This window comes from Microcaecilia unicolor, chromosome 2 (genome assembly GCF_901765095.1).
Source record: "Microcaecilia unicolor chromosome 2, aMicUni1.1, whole genome shotgun sequence".
In the NCBI taxonomy this organism is placed as follows: domain Eukaryota; kingdom Metazoa; phylum Chordata; class Amphibia; order Gymnophiona; family Siphonopidae; genus Microcaecilia; species Microcaecilia unicolor.
In genome coordinates, this window is record NC_044032.1 from 414,165,728 (window position 1) to 414,181,696 (window position 15,969).

The 15,969-nt window shown below is 47.6% G+C and overlaps 1 protein-coding gene across 3 annotated transcripts in view; it reads left to right on the plus strand.

Annotated features, from left to right (window-relative positions):
- SMARCAD1 (SWI/SNF-related, matrix-associated actin-dependent regulator of chromatin, subfamily a, containing DEAD/H box 1) overlaps window positions 1-15,969 on the plus strand; it is a 314,928-nt gene that overhangs the window by 23,806 nt on the left and 275,153 nt on the right. For all 3 annotated transcript variants that reach the window (XM_030190695.1, XM_030190696.1, XM_030190698.1), the window contains one exon: window positions 12,690-12,831. In XM_030190695.1, coding sequence (XP_030046555.1) covers window positions 12,690-12,831 — 142 coding nt within the window. The remainder of the gene's footprint in view (window positions 1-12,689; window positions 12,832-15,969) is intronic.

A 15,969-nucleotide genomic window follows, 5' to 3' on the forward strand; every position in this document is an offset into this window, starting at 1 on the left:
TACTGGGACCGGTACTATTTGTTTAATATATTTATAAATGATATGGAAAACGGAAAGATGAGTGAGGTGATGAAATTTGCAGATAATACAAAACTATTCAAAGGTTGTTAAAACAGCTGCGGACTGTGAAATATTGCAGTAAAATCTTAAGAAATTGGAAGACTGGATGTCCAAATGGCAGATGAAATTTATTTATTTACTTATTTATTGCATTTGTATCCCACATTATCCCACCTCTTTGCAGGCTCAATGTGGCTTACAATTCGTTGTGGATACTGGAAATAGAAGAGAATGTACATTTGGTTTTACAGAGGGTTTTGGGTTACATGATGGTGAAATACATGGTTGTATTAAAGCAAAAGACATTATAAGACATTCCTATATATATGAAAGATTGTACAGTTACATGTGTTGAACTTTGTGATATATCTTGTCGAAGAGATACGTTTTCAGTAGTTTATGGAAGTTGGACAGTTCATGGACCGTTTTCAGGTTACGTGGTAGTGCATTCCATAGCTGCGTGCTCATATAGGAAAAGGTAGATGCGTGCATTAATTTGTATTTCAGACCTTTATAGTTGGGAGGATGAAGGTTGAGGAATGTGTGAGAAGATTTTATTGCGTTCCTGGGTGGTAGTTCAATTAGGTCTGACATGTAGGCTGGGGAGTCTCCATGGATGATTTTATGGACTAGGGTACAAAGTTTGAACGTGATGCGTTCTTTAAGTGGGAGCCAGTGTAGTTTTTCTCGTAGGGGTGTCGCGCTTTCATATTTTGATTTGCCGAATATTAATCTGGCTGCCGTGTTCTGGGCTGTCTGGAGTTTTTTAAGTATTTGCTCTTTGCAGCCAGCATATAGTGAGTTACAATAGTCCAGATGACTGAGTACTAGTGATTGTACCAGATTGTGGAAGACAGACCTTGGGAAAAAATGGTTTAATTCGTTTTAGTTTCCACATTGAGTGAAACATCTTTTTAGTTATGTTTGTCGCATGATTCTCAAGTGTTAGGTGTCGATCAATGGTGACTCCAAGAATTTTTAGGGTGTCCGAAACTGGTAGGTTTAGTTTAGGTGTGTTGATGGTGGTGAATTTATTCTTATTGTATTGCAAAGTGAGTACTAGGCATTGGGTTTTTTCTGCATTGTTTCAGCTGAAATGCATCTGCCCAGGAATTCATGATGTGTAGGCTTTGCTTGATTTCGTTGGATATTTCCCTTAGATCTTGTTTGAATGGGATGAAGATCGTTACATCATCAATGTATATATATGGGTTTAAGTTTTGTTTCGATAGTAGTTTGGCCAAGGGTGTCATCATTAGGTTGAATATGGTTGGTCAGAGAGGGGATCCCTGTGTTCTCCGAGGACAAGCAGGCTGCTTGTTCTCATTGATGGGTGATGTCCACGGCAGCCCCTCCAATCGGAATCTTCACTAGCAAAAGCCTTTGCTAGCCATCGCGCGCCGATGCGCACCGCGCATGCGCAGCCGTCTTCCCGCCCGAAACCGGCTCGTGCCGGCCAGTCTTCTTTTGTCCGCGCTCGGTACGGTCGTGTTACGCCGTTCGCGCCCCTTAAGTTGACCTCGCGCGTCTCTTTTGACTTTTCGCTACAAAAAAAAAAAAAAAGGATTTCGGAAGAGAACCTTTTCGGTCTTTTCCCCTTCCATCTATTTTCAGTTTTTGCCCCGTTAAGTTTCTTTTCGTCTTCGGGGTAGGCCCTTTTGAGGCCTCAGGTCGAATTTTTTCTCCCCCCCTCTTTTTGGTGCCTACCGCAATAACGAGTTTTGATTTCGCCGGCGTGATTTTTCCGCCCATGTCATCGAAGTCTCCCAGCGGCTTCAAGAAGTGCACCCAGTGCGCCCGGGTAATCTCGCTCACTGACAGGCACGCATCGTGTCTTCAGTGTCTGGGGGCTGGGCACCGCCCACAGGCCTGTAGTCTGTGCGCCCTTTTACAAAAGCAGACTCAGGTAGCGAGATTGGACCAGTGGAACGTTTTGTTCTCGGGCTCTTCGTCGGCATCGGCACCGGGGGTATCGAGTGCATCAACTTCGACAGCGTCCAGACCTCCGTCCTCGGCCGCGATTGCATCCAGGCATCGATCCTCTGCATCGGGGCTGAGACATCGGAAGGTGGCGTCGGTGTCGGTGGTACCGGGACCTCCACTTCTGCTGATGTCGTCAGACGGTGGTGCTTCGACTGGAGTGCAGGTGAGGGCTGTCCATTCCCCTGCTGGTGGCGGTGAGCCTTCGGGTGGGTCTCCCCCTACCCTGAGGGCTCCTGCGGTACAGCCCCCCCGAGACCGACCTTCGGCCTCAGCCCCGAGGAAGCGACGGCTGGATTCTACGTCCTCCTCGTCGGTGCCGGGAAGCTCCGGTGACATGCTTCGTCCCAAAAAGTCGAAGAAGCATCGACACCAGTCCCCTTCCCGTATCGGCACCGAGAGCTCTGGGTCGCCGAGGGAGTCGGCACCCAGTAGGCATCGGCACCGAGAGGACCGCTCACCCTCTGTTCAAGAGGTGTCGATGCGCTCCACTATGGACAGCCCGGAACAGCCTCCACGCCCGGAACAGACTCTGACATCGACACCTGCATCGGCTTTCACGTCTTTCTCCACAGCCGCTCTGCACGAGAGTCTCCGGGCCGTTCTCCCAGAGATTCTGGGAGAGCTGTTGTGCCCTTCCCCTCCGGTACCGGGGGTGCTTGCGCCACCGGTACCGTCGAGTGAGGCGCCGGCTGGCCCCTTGCCCGGGGTGAGGTCTCCGACACCGGTGCCGCATGCGGTACCGACTGCGGTCGCCTCCCAGGAAGGCTCCCCGACGACGTCGGCGGAGGGAGCTTCGCCGGTGCGGGCGAGGGAGTCTACCTCTCGACGCCCACACCGTGGACGTGGTTCCACGGAGTCGAGCTGGGCACGGCTTCAGACACAGGTCCGTGAACTTGTGTCTGATACCGATTGTGAGGCCTCGTGGGAGGAGGAGGAGGACATCAGATATTTCTCTGACGAGGAGTCTGATGGCCTTCCTTCTGATCCCACTCCCTCCCCTGAAAGGCAGCTTTCTCCTCCCGAGAGTCTGTCTTTCGCTTCCTTTGTCCGGGAGATGTCTACGGCCATCCCCTTCCCGGTGGTTGTGGAGGACGAGCCCAGGGCTGAAATGTTTGAGCTCCTGGACTATCCTTCTCCACCTAAGGAAGCGTCCACAGTACCCATGCATCATGTCCTCAAAAAGACATTGCTGGCGAACTGGACCAAGCCATTAAGTAATCTCCACATTCCCAAGAAGATCGAGTCCCAGTACCGGATCCATGGGGACCCAGAGCTGATGCGCACTCAGTTGCCTCATGACTCTGGAGTTGTGGATTTGGCCCTAAAGAAGGCTAAGAGTTCTAGGGAGCATGCTTCGGCGCCCCCGGGCAAGGACTCTAGAACCTTAAACTCCTTTGGGAGGAAGGCCTACCATTCTTCTATGCTCGTGGCCAAAATCCAGTCGTACCAGCTCTACACGAGCATACACATGCGGAACAATGTGCGGCAGTTGGCGGGCTTGGTGGACAAGCTCCCCCCTGAGCAAGCCAGGCCTTTTCAGGAGGTGGTCAGGCGTGCAGAAAATTCCTGGCCAGAGGGGTGTATGATACCTTTGATGTTGCGTTCAGGGCCGCTGCTCAAGGTGTGGTGATGCGCAGACTCTCATGGCTGCGTGCCTCCGACCTGGAGAATAGGATCCAGCAGCGGATTGCGGACTCGCCTTGCCGTGCGGATAACATTTTTGGAGAGAAAGTCGAGCAGGTGGTAGAGCAGCTCCACCAGCGGGATACCGCTTTCGACAAGTTCTCCCGCCGGCAGCCTTCAGCTTCTACCTCTACAGGTAGACGTTTTTATGGGGGAAGGCAGACTGTTCCCTACTCTTCTGGTAAGCGTAGGTACAATCCTCCTTCTTGACAGCCTGCGGCCCAGGCTAAGCCCCAGCGCGCTCGCTCTCGTCAGCAGCGTGCGCCTCAGCAAGGCCCCTCGGCTCCCCAGCAAAAGCAAGGGACGAGCTTTTGACTGGCTCCAGCAGAGCATAGCCGACATCCAAGTGTCAGTGCTGGGCGACCTGCCAGTCGGAGGGAGGTTGAAAGTTTTTCACCAAAGGTGGCCTCTCATAACCTCCGATCAGTGGGTTCTTCAAATAGTCCGGCAAGGATACACCCTCAATTTGGCCTCCAAATCTCCAAATTGTCCACCGGGAGCTCAGTCTTACAGCTTCCAACACAAGCAGGTACTTGCAGAGGAACTCTCCGCCCTTCTCAGTGCCAATGCGGTCGAGCCCGTGCCATCCGGGCAGGAAGGGCTGGGATTCTATTCCAGGTACTTCCTTGTGGAAAAGAAAACAGGGGGGATGCGTCCCATCCTAGACCTAAGGGCCCTGAACAAATATCTGGTCCAGGAAAAGTTCAGGATGCTTTCCCTGGGCACCCTTCTTCCCATGATTCAGGAAAACGATTGGCTATGCTCTCTGGACTTGAAGGACGCCTACACGCACATCCCGATACTGCCAGCTCACAGACAGTATCTGCGATTTCAGCTGGGCACACGTCACTTCCAGTACTGTGTGCTAGCCTTTGGGCTCGCCTCTGCGCCCAGAGTGTTCACGAAGTGCTTGGCTGTAGTAGCAGCGGCACTTCGCAGGCTGGGGGTGCACGTGTTCCCATATCTCGACGATTGGCTGGTGAAGAACACATCCGAGGCAGGAGCTCTACAGTCCATGCAGATGACTATTCGCCTCCTGGACCTACTGGGGTTTGTGATAAATTATCCAAAGTCCCATCTTCTCCCAGTGCAGAGACTAGAATTCATAGGAGCTCTGCTGGATTCTCGGGCGGCTCGTGCCTATCTCCCAGAGGCGAGAGCCAACAACTTGTTGTCCCTCGTCTCGCGGGTGCGAGCGTCCCAGCAGATCACAGCTCAGCAGATGTTGAGATTGCTGGGCCACATGGCCTCCACAGTTCATGTGACTCCCATGGCCCGCCTTCACATGAGATCTGCTCAATGGACCCTAGCTTCCCAGTGGTTTCAGGCTGCTGGGGATCTAGAAGACGTGATCCACCTGTCCACGAGTTTTCTCAAATCCCTGTATTGGTGGACGATTTGGTCCAATTTGACTCTGGGACGTCCTTTCCAAATTCCTCAGCCACAAAAAGTGCTGAAGACTGATGAGTCTCTCCTGGGGTGGGGAGCACATGTCGATGGGCTTCACACCCAGGGAAGCTGGTCCCTCCAGGAACGCGATCTGCAGATCAATCTTCTGAAGTTACGAGCGGTCTGGAACGCTCTGAAGGCTTTCAGAGATCGGCTGTCCCACCAAATTATCCAAATTCAGACAGACAACCAGGTTGCCATGTATTACATCAACAAGCAGGAGGGCACCGGATCTCGCCCCCTGTGTCAGGAAGCCGTCAGCATGTGGCTCTGGGCTCGCCGTCACGGCATGGTGCTCCAAGCCACTTATCTGGCAGGCGTAAACAACAGTCTGGCCGACAGGTTGAGCAGGATTATGCAACCTCACGAGTGGTCGCTCAATTCCTGTGTAGTGCGACAGATCTTCCAGGTGTGGGGCACCCCCTTGGTAGATCTCTTTGCATCTCGAGCCAACCACAAAGTCCCTCAGTTCTGTTCCAGGCTTCAGGCCCACGGCAGACTGGCATCGGATGCCTTCCTCCTGGACTGGGGGGAGGGTCTGCTGTATGCTTATCCTCCCATACCTCTGGTGGGGAAGACTTTGTTGAAACTCAAGCAAGACCGAGGCACCATGATTCTGATTGCTCCTTTTTGTCCTCCGAAGAACCGTGGAGATTGGAGTGTTTTCCGACCCTCATCACACAGGACGAAGGGGCGCTTCTGCATCCCAACCTCCAGTCTCTGGCTCTCACGGCCTGGATGTTGAGAGCGTAGACTTTGCCTCTTTGGGTCTGTCAGAGGGTGTCTCCCGCATCTTGCTTGCTTCCAGGAAAGATTCCACTAAGAGCAGTTACTTCTTTCTATGGAGGAGGTTTGCCGTCTGGTGTGACAGCAAGGCCCTAGATCCTCGCTCTTGTCCTACACAGACCCTGCTTGAATACCTTCTGCACTTGTCTGAGTCTGGTCTCAAGACCAACTCTGTAAGGGTTCACCTTAGCGCAATTAGTGCATACCATTACCGTGTGGAAGGTAAGCCGATCTCAGGACAGCCTTTAGTTGTTCGCTTCATGAGAGGTTTGCTTTTGTCAAAGCCCCCTGTCAAACCTCCTACAGTGTCATGGGATCTCAATGTCGTTCTCACCCAGCTGATGAAACCTCCTTTTGAGCCACTGAACTCCTGCCATCTGAAGTACTTGACCTGGAAGGTCATTTTCTTGGTGGCAGTTACTTCAGCTCGTAGAGTCAGTGAGCTTCAGGCCCTGGTAGCCCAGGCCCCTTACACCAAATTTCATCATAACAGAGTAGTCCTCCGCACTCACCCTAAGTTCTTGCCAAAGGTTGTGTCGGAGTTCCATCTGAACCAGTCAATTGTCTTGCCAACATTCTTTCCCCGTCCTCATTCCTGCCCTGCTGAACGTCAGCTGCACACATTGGACTGCAAGAGAGCATTGGCCTTCTATCTGGAGCGGACACAGCCCAACAGACAGTCCGCCCAATTGTTTGTTTCTTTTGATCCCAACAGGAGGGGAGTGGCTGTGGGGAAACGCACCATATCCAATTGGCTAGCAGATTGCATTTCCTTCACTTACGCCCAGGCTGGGCTGGCTCTTGAGGGTCATGTCACGGCTCATAATGTTAGAGCCATGGCTGCGTCAGTGGCCCACTTGAAGTCAGCCACTATTGAAGAGATCTGCAAAGCTGCGACGTGGTCATCTGTCCACACATTCACATCTCATTACTGCCTGCAGCAGGATACCCGACGCAACAGTCGGTTCGGGCAGTCAGTGCTTCAGAATCTGTTCGGGGTTTAGAATCCAACTCCACCCCCCTAGGCCCATGTTTATTCTGTTCCAGGCTGCACTCTCAGTTAGTTGGTAAAATTGTTAGGTCAATCTCAGTTATGTCCTCGCCGTTGCGAGGTCAAGTTGACCATGTTTGTTGTTTTGAGTGAGCCTGGGGGCTAGGGATACCCCATCAGTGAGAACAAGCAGCCTGCTTGTCCTCGGAGAAAGCGAATGCTACATACCTGTAGAAGGTATTCTCCGAGGACAGCAGGCTGATTGTTCTCACAAACCCGCCCGCCTCCCCTTTGGAGTTGTGTCTTCCCTTCTCTTTGTCTTGCTACATATGAGACTGGCTGGCACGAGCCGGTTGCGGGCGGGAAGACGGCCGCGGATGCGCATCGGCGCGCGAGGGCTAGCAAAGGCTTTTGCTAGTGAAGATTCCTATTGGAGGGGCTGCCGTGGACGTCACCCATCAGTGAGAACAATCAGCCTGCTGTCCTCGGAGAATACCTTCTACAGGTATGTAGCATTCGCTGAACATCGCATTCAGGTGTCCATGTAGCTGATGTAGCCGTATTTTATGTCACTTCAAGGTGATGCACATTGGAAAGAATAATCTGAATCACAGTTACCTGATGCCAGGTCCACTTTGGGGGTCAGTGCTGAAGAAAAAGATCTGGGTGTTATTGTAGATAATACGCTGAAATCTTCTGCTTAGTGTGTGCCGGCAGCCAAAAATGCAAACAGGATGCTAGGAATTATTAGGAAAGGGATGGTGAATAAGACCGAAAATACTATAATGCCTTTGTATCGCTCCATTGTGCGTCTGCACCTTGATTAGTGCATTCAGTTCTGGTCACTGTATCTCAAAAAAAGATATAGTGGAATTAGGAAAGGTTCAAAGAAGAGCGACCAAAATGATAAAGGGGATGGAACTCCTCGCATGAGGAAAGGCTGAAGAGGTTAGGAGTCTCCAGCTTGGAAAAGAGACGAGGAGAGATATGATAGAGGTCTACAAAATCCTGAGTGGTGTAGAACGAATAGAAGTAAATCGATTTTTTTTTTTTGTACTCATTCCAAAAGTACAAAGACTAGGGGACACTCAAGGAAGTCACATGGAAATACTTTTAAAACAAATAGGAGGAAATATTTTTTTCACTCAATGAAGTTAAGCTCTGGAACTATTTGCCGGAGGATGTGGTAACAGCGGCTAGCCTATCTGGGTTTACAAAACGTTTGTACAAATTTCTAGAGGAAAAGTCCATAGTCTGCTATTGAGACAGACATGGGAAGCAATTGCTTGCCCTGGCATTTGTAGTATGGAGTGTTGCCACGATGTAGGTTTCTGCCAGGTACTTGTGACTTGGCTTGGCCACTGTTTGGAAAACAGTATACTGGGCTACATGGGACCATTGGTCTGACCCAGTATGTTCTAACTGAATGACCTGACCTGGACTCTGGGACAGAGTGAACTGGGCCGCATGTACAGCAATAGAATTTTTTGGACTGATAGCTTTTTACCCACAACCCTCCTCACCAGAATGGAGCCAGGCATGTTTACATGCAAGTGTGATCCACTGGATCCCTGTATAGAGAGATAGCAAGGAGAGAAGGAGAGGTGGGACCTTCACAGGAGTGCAGGGGATGGAGAGGGATGGATCATGGAATGTGCCCAAAGTTCATTGTAGGGGGAAGTTTGGTTAATTATAAAGTTTAACTAAGGCAACAAGAAATTGGGTGTGAAATTTCAAAATCACTAAAGATAAACACAAAGTAATCCATTTAATGAAAATATGCAATAATCATATACTATTCATGTCAAAATCTTGTTTAAAAAAAACAAAACAAAACCTCAAAGAGCTTAAAATCAAAAAATTTAAAGTCCTGAAATATCAAAACGATCTCTCCATCATTAGCAAAAACCTTCCCAAAAAAATCTTTTTCATCAATTTTTATCATTTATAGCATTACTAGTAAAAAAGGCCCGTTTCTGTTAGAAATGAAATGGGCGCTAGCAAGGTTTTCCTTGGAGTGTATGTTTCAGAAAGAGCGTGTGTGAGAGATGGAGCGTGTGTGTCAGAGAGAGAATGTGAGAGAGAGAGAGACAGAGTGTATGTGTTTGTGCGAGAGAGAGAGTGTGTGAGACAGTGTTTGTGTTTCTGTGTGACACTGTGTGAGAGAGAGGGACAAAGACAGTGAGTGTGTGAGTGAGAGTGTATGTGGCAGACAGAGAATGAGTGACTGCGTGTGTGGTGTGAGGAACCCCTTTACCCCCTCCCTCTCCCCTGCCCCCTTGCAGCCAGGCATGTGCAGCGACCCTCCTCTCCCCGTGTTCCCCCTGCAGCCACCCATGCCCATCAACCCTCCTCTCCCCCTGCTGTGTCCTTCCTGTCTCCCCTGCTCCCCCTGCAGCCACCCATGTGGTCTCAGGCCCCCCCCTCAGCATCCCTCCTGTCCCCCTGCAGGCACGCATGTGCAGCGTCCCTCCTCTCTCCCCTGTAGCCAGCCATGTCCAGCGACCCTTCTGTCCCCCTGCCCCCCCTGCAGCTACCCATGTCCAGCGACCCTCCTCTCCTGTGCAGCCACCCATGTCTGAGGACACTCCTCTCCTTTTTCCCTGTTCCTCCCCTGTGGCCAGCCATCGACCCACCTGTCCCCCTTATGACCACCAACCCTTCTGTCCCCCTGCCCGCCCTGCAGTGTCCGTCCTGTATCCCCTGTCCCCCTTGCAGGCACCCATGTGGTGTGTGGAGCCCCATCCCTATCTCCCTGTTCCCTGCCCCCCCCCTGCAGCGACCCTCCCCTCCCCCTGCTTCCTTCCAGCCACCCATGTCCAGCGATACCCCCCCTTCCCCCTCCAGCCGGCGCAGCACCCAAAGAAAGCCCCTTGTCCCCCCCCCTTCGCGCATCACCCGACCCCCCCACCGAGGCACATCACCAAGCCCCTCCCCCCTCATCAACCCCCTCGCCACCCGCAACCGCTAATACAAACTGTGTCCGGCGGCTGCTGCTTCTGCTATTCAGCAGCAGCAACCCGTACATAAAGAAAACCAAAAAAAAAATCCTCCTAAAACACACCCCCGTTGAGAAGCATCTCACATTGGCTGAAGTCTCAGCATGCGCTCCTCCTCTCCCCTCTGATGTCTTGGCGTTTCTCCGGGGTCTTCCGGCAGGGGCACTGACGTTGAGGGGAGAGGAGGAGTGGCTGCAGAGACGTCAGCAAATGTGAGATGGTTCTCCAAGGAGGTGCGTTTTAGGAGGTTGTTTTTTTGTTTGTTTGTTTTCTTTATATACGGGCTGCTGCTGCTGAATAGAAGCAGCAGCAGCCGCTGGACAGAGTTTGTATTAGCGGTCGCAGGTGGTGAGGCGGTTGATGTGGGGGGGAGGGGCTTGGTGAAGCGGCAGGGGAGGGGTTGGGTGATGCAAGGAGGGAAGGGGGTAGGGGCTTTCTGATGCCCCGTTGCACGTGTTGTTGTGGCGATGCGGCGGGGGGGCACTTAGAGGTGCACCGTCGAGGCTGTGTGTGTGTGTGTTTGTGTGTGTGTGTTTGTGTGTGTGTGTGTTTGTGTGTGTGTGTGTTTGTGTGTGTGTGTGTGTTTGTGTGTGTTTGTGTTTGTGTGTGTTTGTGTTTGTTTGTGTGTGTGTTTGTGTGTGTATGTTTGTGTTTGTGTGTGGGGGGGGGGGTTGCGGGTGGCTTTTGTGGTCGTGTGGTTAGGGAGTTTGCCAGCAGTCTGTAGCGATTCCTAGGCAGGGGGAGGAGTACGGAAACACTCCCCCTGCCTGGGTCGTTGTTGGAGGGGGTTGCCAGTTGGTAAGGGTGCCTTTATGGATCCCTTTACTCTCTGTATTCCGCCCTCGAGGGCGGGGCAGAGAGACATGTTGAGTTGGATGGCTTCACCACCATGAACTTACGAACTGTTTAGGGATTTTGCAGATGGCTTCAGCAGGTTGTCTTCAGAATGTTGAGGTAGCGTTTTATGTACAGATGGGGCGTGGCTGAGGGCAGGTCTATGAGTGAGGGTGACTGGTCCTAGCCTATGAAGACTACAGGATTTTTGTGCTTCTCTGCCTTGGAGTGAGCTTCAGAACGTTCAAGGTGGGATTTATTAATATAGATAATACAGTCCTTGCTGTCCCTGAGTATTAAATGTCTGTTATTAGTTTTTACAAATATAGAAAAGCACATATCTCTGAGAGACTCTTAATCCAGCCTTATTCTTCAAGCTTTCCACATGCTGCCAGGACAATGATTGGTTGTGTATGAGTGGGCCACCAAAAAATGGTGGTGGTCCAGCTATGACCCACACACTAGTAATTTCAACTATCAGGAACCTGTTGATAAACATAATCTACATTGAAGTCAAGGCAGAGTCTGAATGAAAAGAACACCTTTCCAGCCGTTTATATATGTGGGCGGATCTTTTTCACTTTGGGTTGTGTGGCAGCAATGGTACAGGAAATACTGTGTGTAATGGAAAGAAGAATGGATTCAACTAAATATCAGCAGATCCTAGAAGCTAATGTCCCATAGTCAGTGAAGAACGTAAAGCTTAAGAGGTTGATATTTCAGCAAGATGGTGATTGAAAGTGTACCATAAAATCAACTATGAAATACTTATATCAAAGAATGCTAATATTTGGTTAAAAAATAGTGTATACATGAAGATCGAGAAATATATTTCAGAGGTAAGAGTTTTGCCTGGACAAGGCAGGAAACATTCTAATAGCAAGAACATGAGAATTCAAGTATCCACATGCCGCCAGGACAATGATTAGTTGTATGAGTGGGCCACCAAAAAATGGTTACGACCCACACACTGTCACTGAAATACTTTGTTGTTTCGCTCATATATACTGTCATCTACCAACATTTGCTTATTTCCGATCTGACGAAGAAGGGCAACCTTCGAAAGCTAATCAAGAAATGCATTAAGTTATGTTCAATAAAAAAGGTATCTTATTTTCTTTTCCATGTTTTATCTTGTTTTATTTATATTGATTACCTTTAAAAGTGGACTAACACGGCTACCCACACCTCTCTACTCAAGTATCTACAGGAAACAGTTGGAAGCTGTTTCTGTCAATTGAGGTGTTAACAAAATACTGACTGGAAGTGTAGTCAGGTTTTTTTGCACCTGACATATTCACTGTTTCATTTTAAATCTGTGACATAAAATACTGTATTTTTCGGACTATAAGACTCACTTTTTCCCCCCAAATTTGGGAGGAAAATGGGGGGTATGTCTTATAGTCCGAACGTAGAGAAATTCGACTTCCGGGATCCCCAGCTCACCCGCCCTCCCGAGTTCCGAGATCCCCTTCCCTCCCTCTGAGTTCTAAGTAATTTTACCTAGTCGGGGCAGCAGCAGAAGCGAAAACCATGCAGCCTCGGCACGTCACTCTTCCCTGTTTTGTTTTTCTCAGCTCTGGTCCCGCCCACTGAGGGTGCGTCTTATAGTCCAAAATATTTTTTTTCCTATTTCCCTCCTCTAAAACCTAGGTGCATCTTATGGTCCGTTGCGTCTTATAGTCCGAAAACTACAGTACTTGTGAATAACAATTATGCATAAAACTTTGCAGAAGGATGATATATTTAACTTTATACCACTTAGAGGTGCTTAAACCTTTTGCTTACAACTGTAGCTTATTGGTTGTAAATGAATTACTAATGGTCTATGTGATCATATATGCAGTTTATTAAAGGAGGTTTGTTAAAGCAACATTTAATTGCTATTTTATTTCCTTGTTCAGTAATCATTGTTCCAGAGACACCAGAAGCCAAAAGGCCTGTGGATTCAAAGAATCAGAGAATTGTAGAGATCATAGATTTGGATTCTGACAATGAGGATATGGAACAAAATTCCATCGACAAGAAAAGCCATCCAATCAAAATGTAAGTTATATAATTGAACTCAGCATGTTTTGTTGATTTTAAATGTCATGTTATAGTTTTGATACTTGATAGGTATTACTGAAGATTGCTTCTCTCAATTTTAGTTTGCCCCTTCATTTGAAAATGAGCTATCTACAAATTTTATCACAGTGTAACAGATTCAGTTAAAACAACAAAAACAAAAGTAAAAAATTGAGTATGTATGATTAGAAAAATCACTACTGTTCAAGGAAAGGCTTAGAGATAAGAAACAGATTTTAAGTTCATCAGCTGAAAGATGAGTTGCAGATACTTTGTTTCCGCCACACATATCCCATGAATATTATAAATGGTAGTTTTTGTATGCATGAGTGTCCGAGCTTTCTGGTACGTGCTCGTATGCAGTGACCCATACACACGCTTCAATTGACTTTTGGTTTGTCTGTACTTTTGGATATTACGCATGAAAAAATGAAAAATATTATAGCTAATGGAAATAGGCATGAGTTTGCATAGCCATCTTGATTTTTAAAAAAGTGCATTAAAAGCTTTACATGGTTTAGAGTTTGATATCTACACGCCAGTGTTTACTTACCCTCCCCCACTACCCCCCCCCCCCCCCCCCAGGAATTGTGCACAAAAAAAAAAAGTCAGAATTATACATAATTATACAAAAGTGAATACTTTTTTATTTTTCACACAACAATTTAAATAGTGGTATAGAACTTGTTTACAAATATGTGCAGGTGCTTTTGCAACAGTTAAGAAAATATGTATTTCCTTATCAAGCAGATGAATCCAGAGACAAGCGAGTTGTACCCATCTACCAACAGATGGAGATAGAAGGCAATGTTAAACTCTGATTATAGGACGGTGAGCAGCTTGGTCAGACAGTATTTTCCTCTGTCTCAGCAGGATTTTTCTGGAAGCAACTTCTGTCCTAGTTCACTAGTTTAGTTGTGAGCTTAAATATCTTCAAGACAAGTTAACACCTCATTGTTTAAAGGCTGTTACCCTCTATTATTTAAAGAGATACGTAAGGACCTTGATAGGTGGCTTATCTTACTGCTCTTGTGGTTTTGGTAGAATTGCTGGTGTTAGATGAATACCCTTCTACATTTATTATACTTGTTTCAAGTTCTCCCAGTTTGCATCCCTAGATTATTTCTGGCCAACCTTCAGGCATTGTTGAACCAGTTTATATGGAATAAGTGACCATGGCTATTCAGGAGTGGACTTTTTCAAGACGGAAAACTGGGAGGTTTAGACATCCCTAATTTTTATTTATATTATAAAGCTATGCAAGTCAAAGCAGTGATTGAATGGTTTCAGAATGTAGTCATAAGCTATGGGTAAAGATTAAACCAGACCCTGGTTGGCTTGAAGGAACTCTCGTGTTTTATCTGACTGCCTCAAATTGTTAGAATGAGAAGTCTGGTTATAACTATTTCAGTTTGGGACGCTATAGAATTAGTCAAACTTTCTGTATATTCCTGTAGTGGGTAATCCCTTCTTCCCTTGCAATCAAAAAGAACCACTTCACTCCCATGAAAAACCAACAGAACACAAAAGGTGGGAATGATCACAAAGCAGAAGAACCAGGATGATAAAACCAAAACAAAGCAAATGACCAAGTTGGGTCATGTTTCAGCGATAAAGCCTTCCTCAGGGGTCCTTTGGAGAATCAGGTTCATAAAATAAACAGGGCACCAAAGGCCCAGTTTTAATTGCACACTGGCTGTACCATGATGCAAGAAAATCCACTACAAATCAATTCACAATGCAAGCTTTATCAAGGTACAAAGATATGGAATTCTTTACCAAAATAGTAAGATACGTTAACGATTACCTTAAATTTCATAAACTGTTAAGGACCTGCATGGAGACTGCCCTTGATACAGCCTACAGCAAAACATGAATTCATGTTGGTGTGATAGGTCTCCTCAATGATTCTAGAGTGCCTCTTATGAAGGTTTCTGCTGAAGCTAGCTAAAGCAGAAGCTATATTAAGTTAAGTACTTGGATTTATTATATATGAGGAGAAGAATGCAATGTAAATGAAAATAAAATACATATAAAAAATTGATACTGCAAGATGGCGGAAGTGTGAGCATGTTCGGTGAGATCGCTCCCCGCTGCTCGAGAGTGAAGCATTTTTTCTTCTTTCCCGATGCCGCACACAAAACGAAAAGGAGCCGTGAGGCTTCCACCGTCGCCTGCAGCTTCCTCTTCTCCTCTCCAGGGTAGCATGGAGCGCTTCTTGACCCGCCCATCGCAGAATGAAGGGACGGGTTGCCTGCTGCAGGGGCATCCGGTGGAGCGGAGCCCCTGATGGGCTTGGAGACATCTTTATCCCCCCCCCCCCCCCCCCCGACTCTAGAGGCCCTCCGTGCCCGGCTACAGAAGCGGTGAGGGGTGCAATATCCGAGAACCCGATAAGGGGAATAAGGAGCCAGCAGACGGAGGACCCATGCCACAGAAAAGTAGCCAGGAGAGAGAGGTCCTTGGGTTTAAAGGACCCGAAACAACCCCGGAGGTTAATCTAGAGAGGATCTGGCTGAAGCTGAGCAAGATGGATTCCACGCTTCAAAATGCCTCAGACAAGGTAAATACTTTATCTTTGAGAATTGAGGACATGGTAAAAAACTTAGGAACGGTTAAAGAAGACCTGACCACACAATTGAAAGACTTAAAAAAAGATATGGATCAATTGCAAGAATTTAAAGTGACGGTGATAAAAGATAATCTGACAATGCATAGAAAAATTGAACAGATTGAGAACTTTAATAAAAGATTGAACCTTCGAGTATTGAATTTTCCTAAAATTTCCTGATAAAACACCTATTGAGTTATTTAAAAAATACCTGCAAGAAAATTTGAAAATGCCTCAAGAACTTATTCCTCCTATAAATAAGATTTACTATCTTCCAACAAGATTAAGTGGAAAAGAAGAAAAGAAAGAAGGTTTGGATGTAATAGACTTGAACAATCCATCGAAATAGTTCCGCAAAGAGCCAGTCTTTTGGTTTTGTTGGTATTTGAACAAGATCTCAATGCAATATTGAAACTATACTTTAAATTCTCAAAGGTTCCTTTTTATGGAACAAAAGTATGGATATTTCCAGATGTTACTAAAGTGACGCAGGAACGTAGAAAATT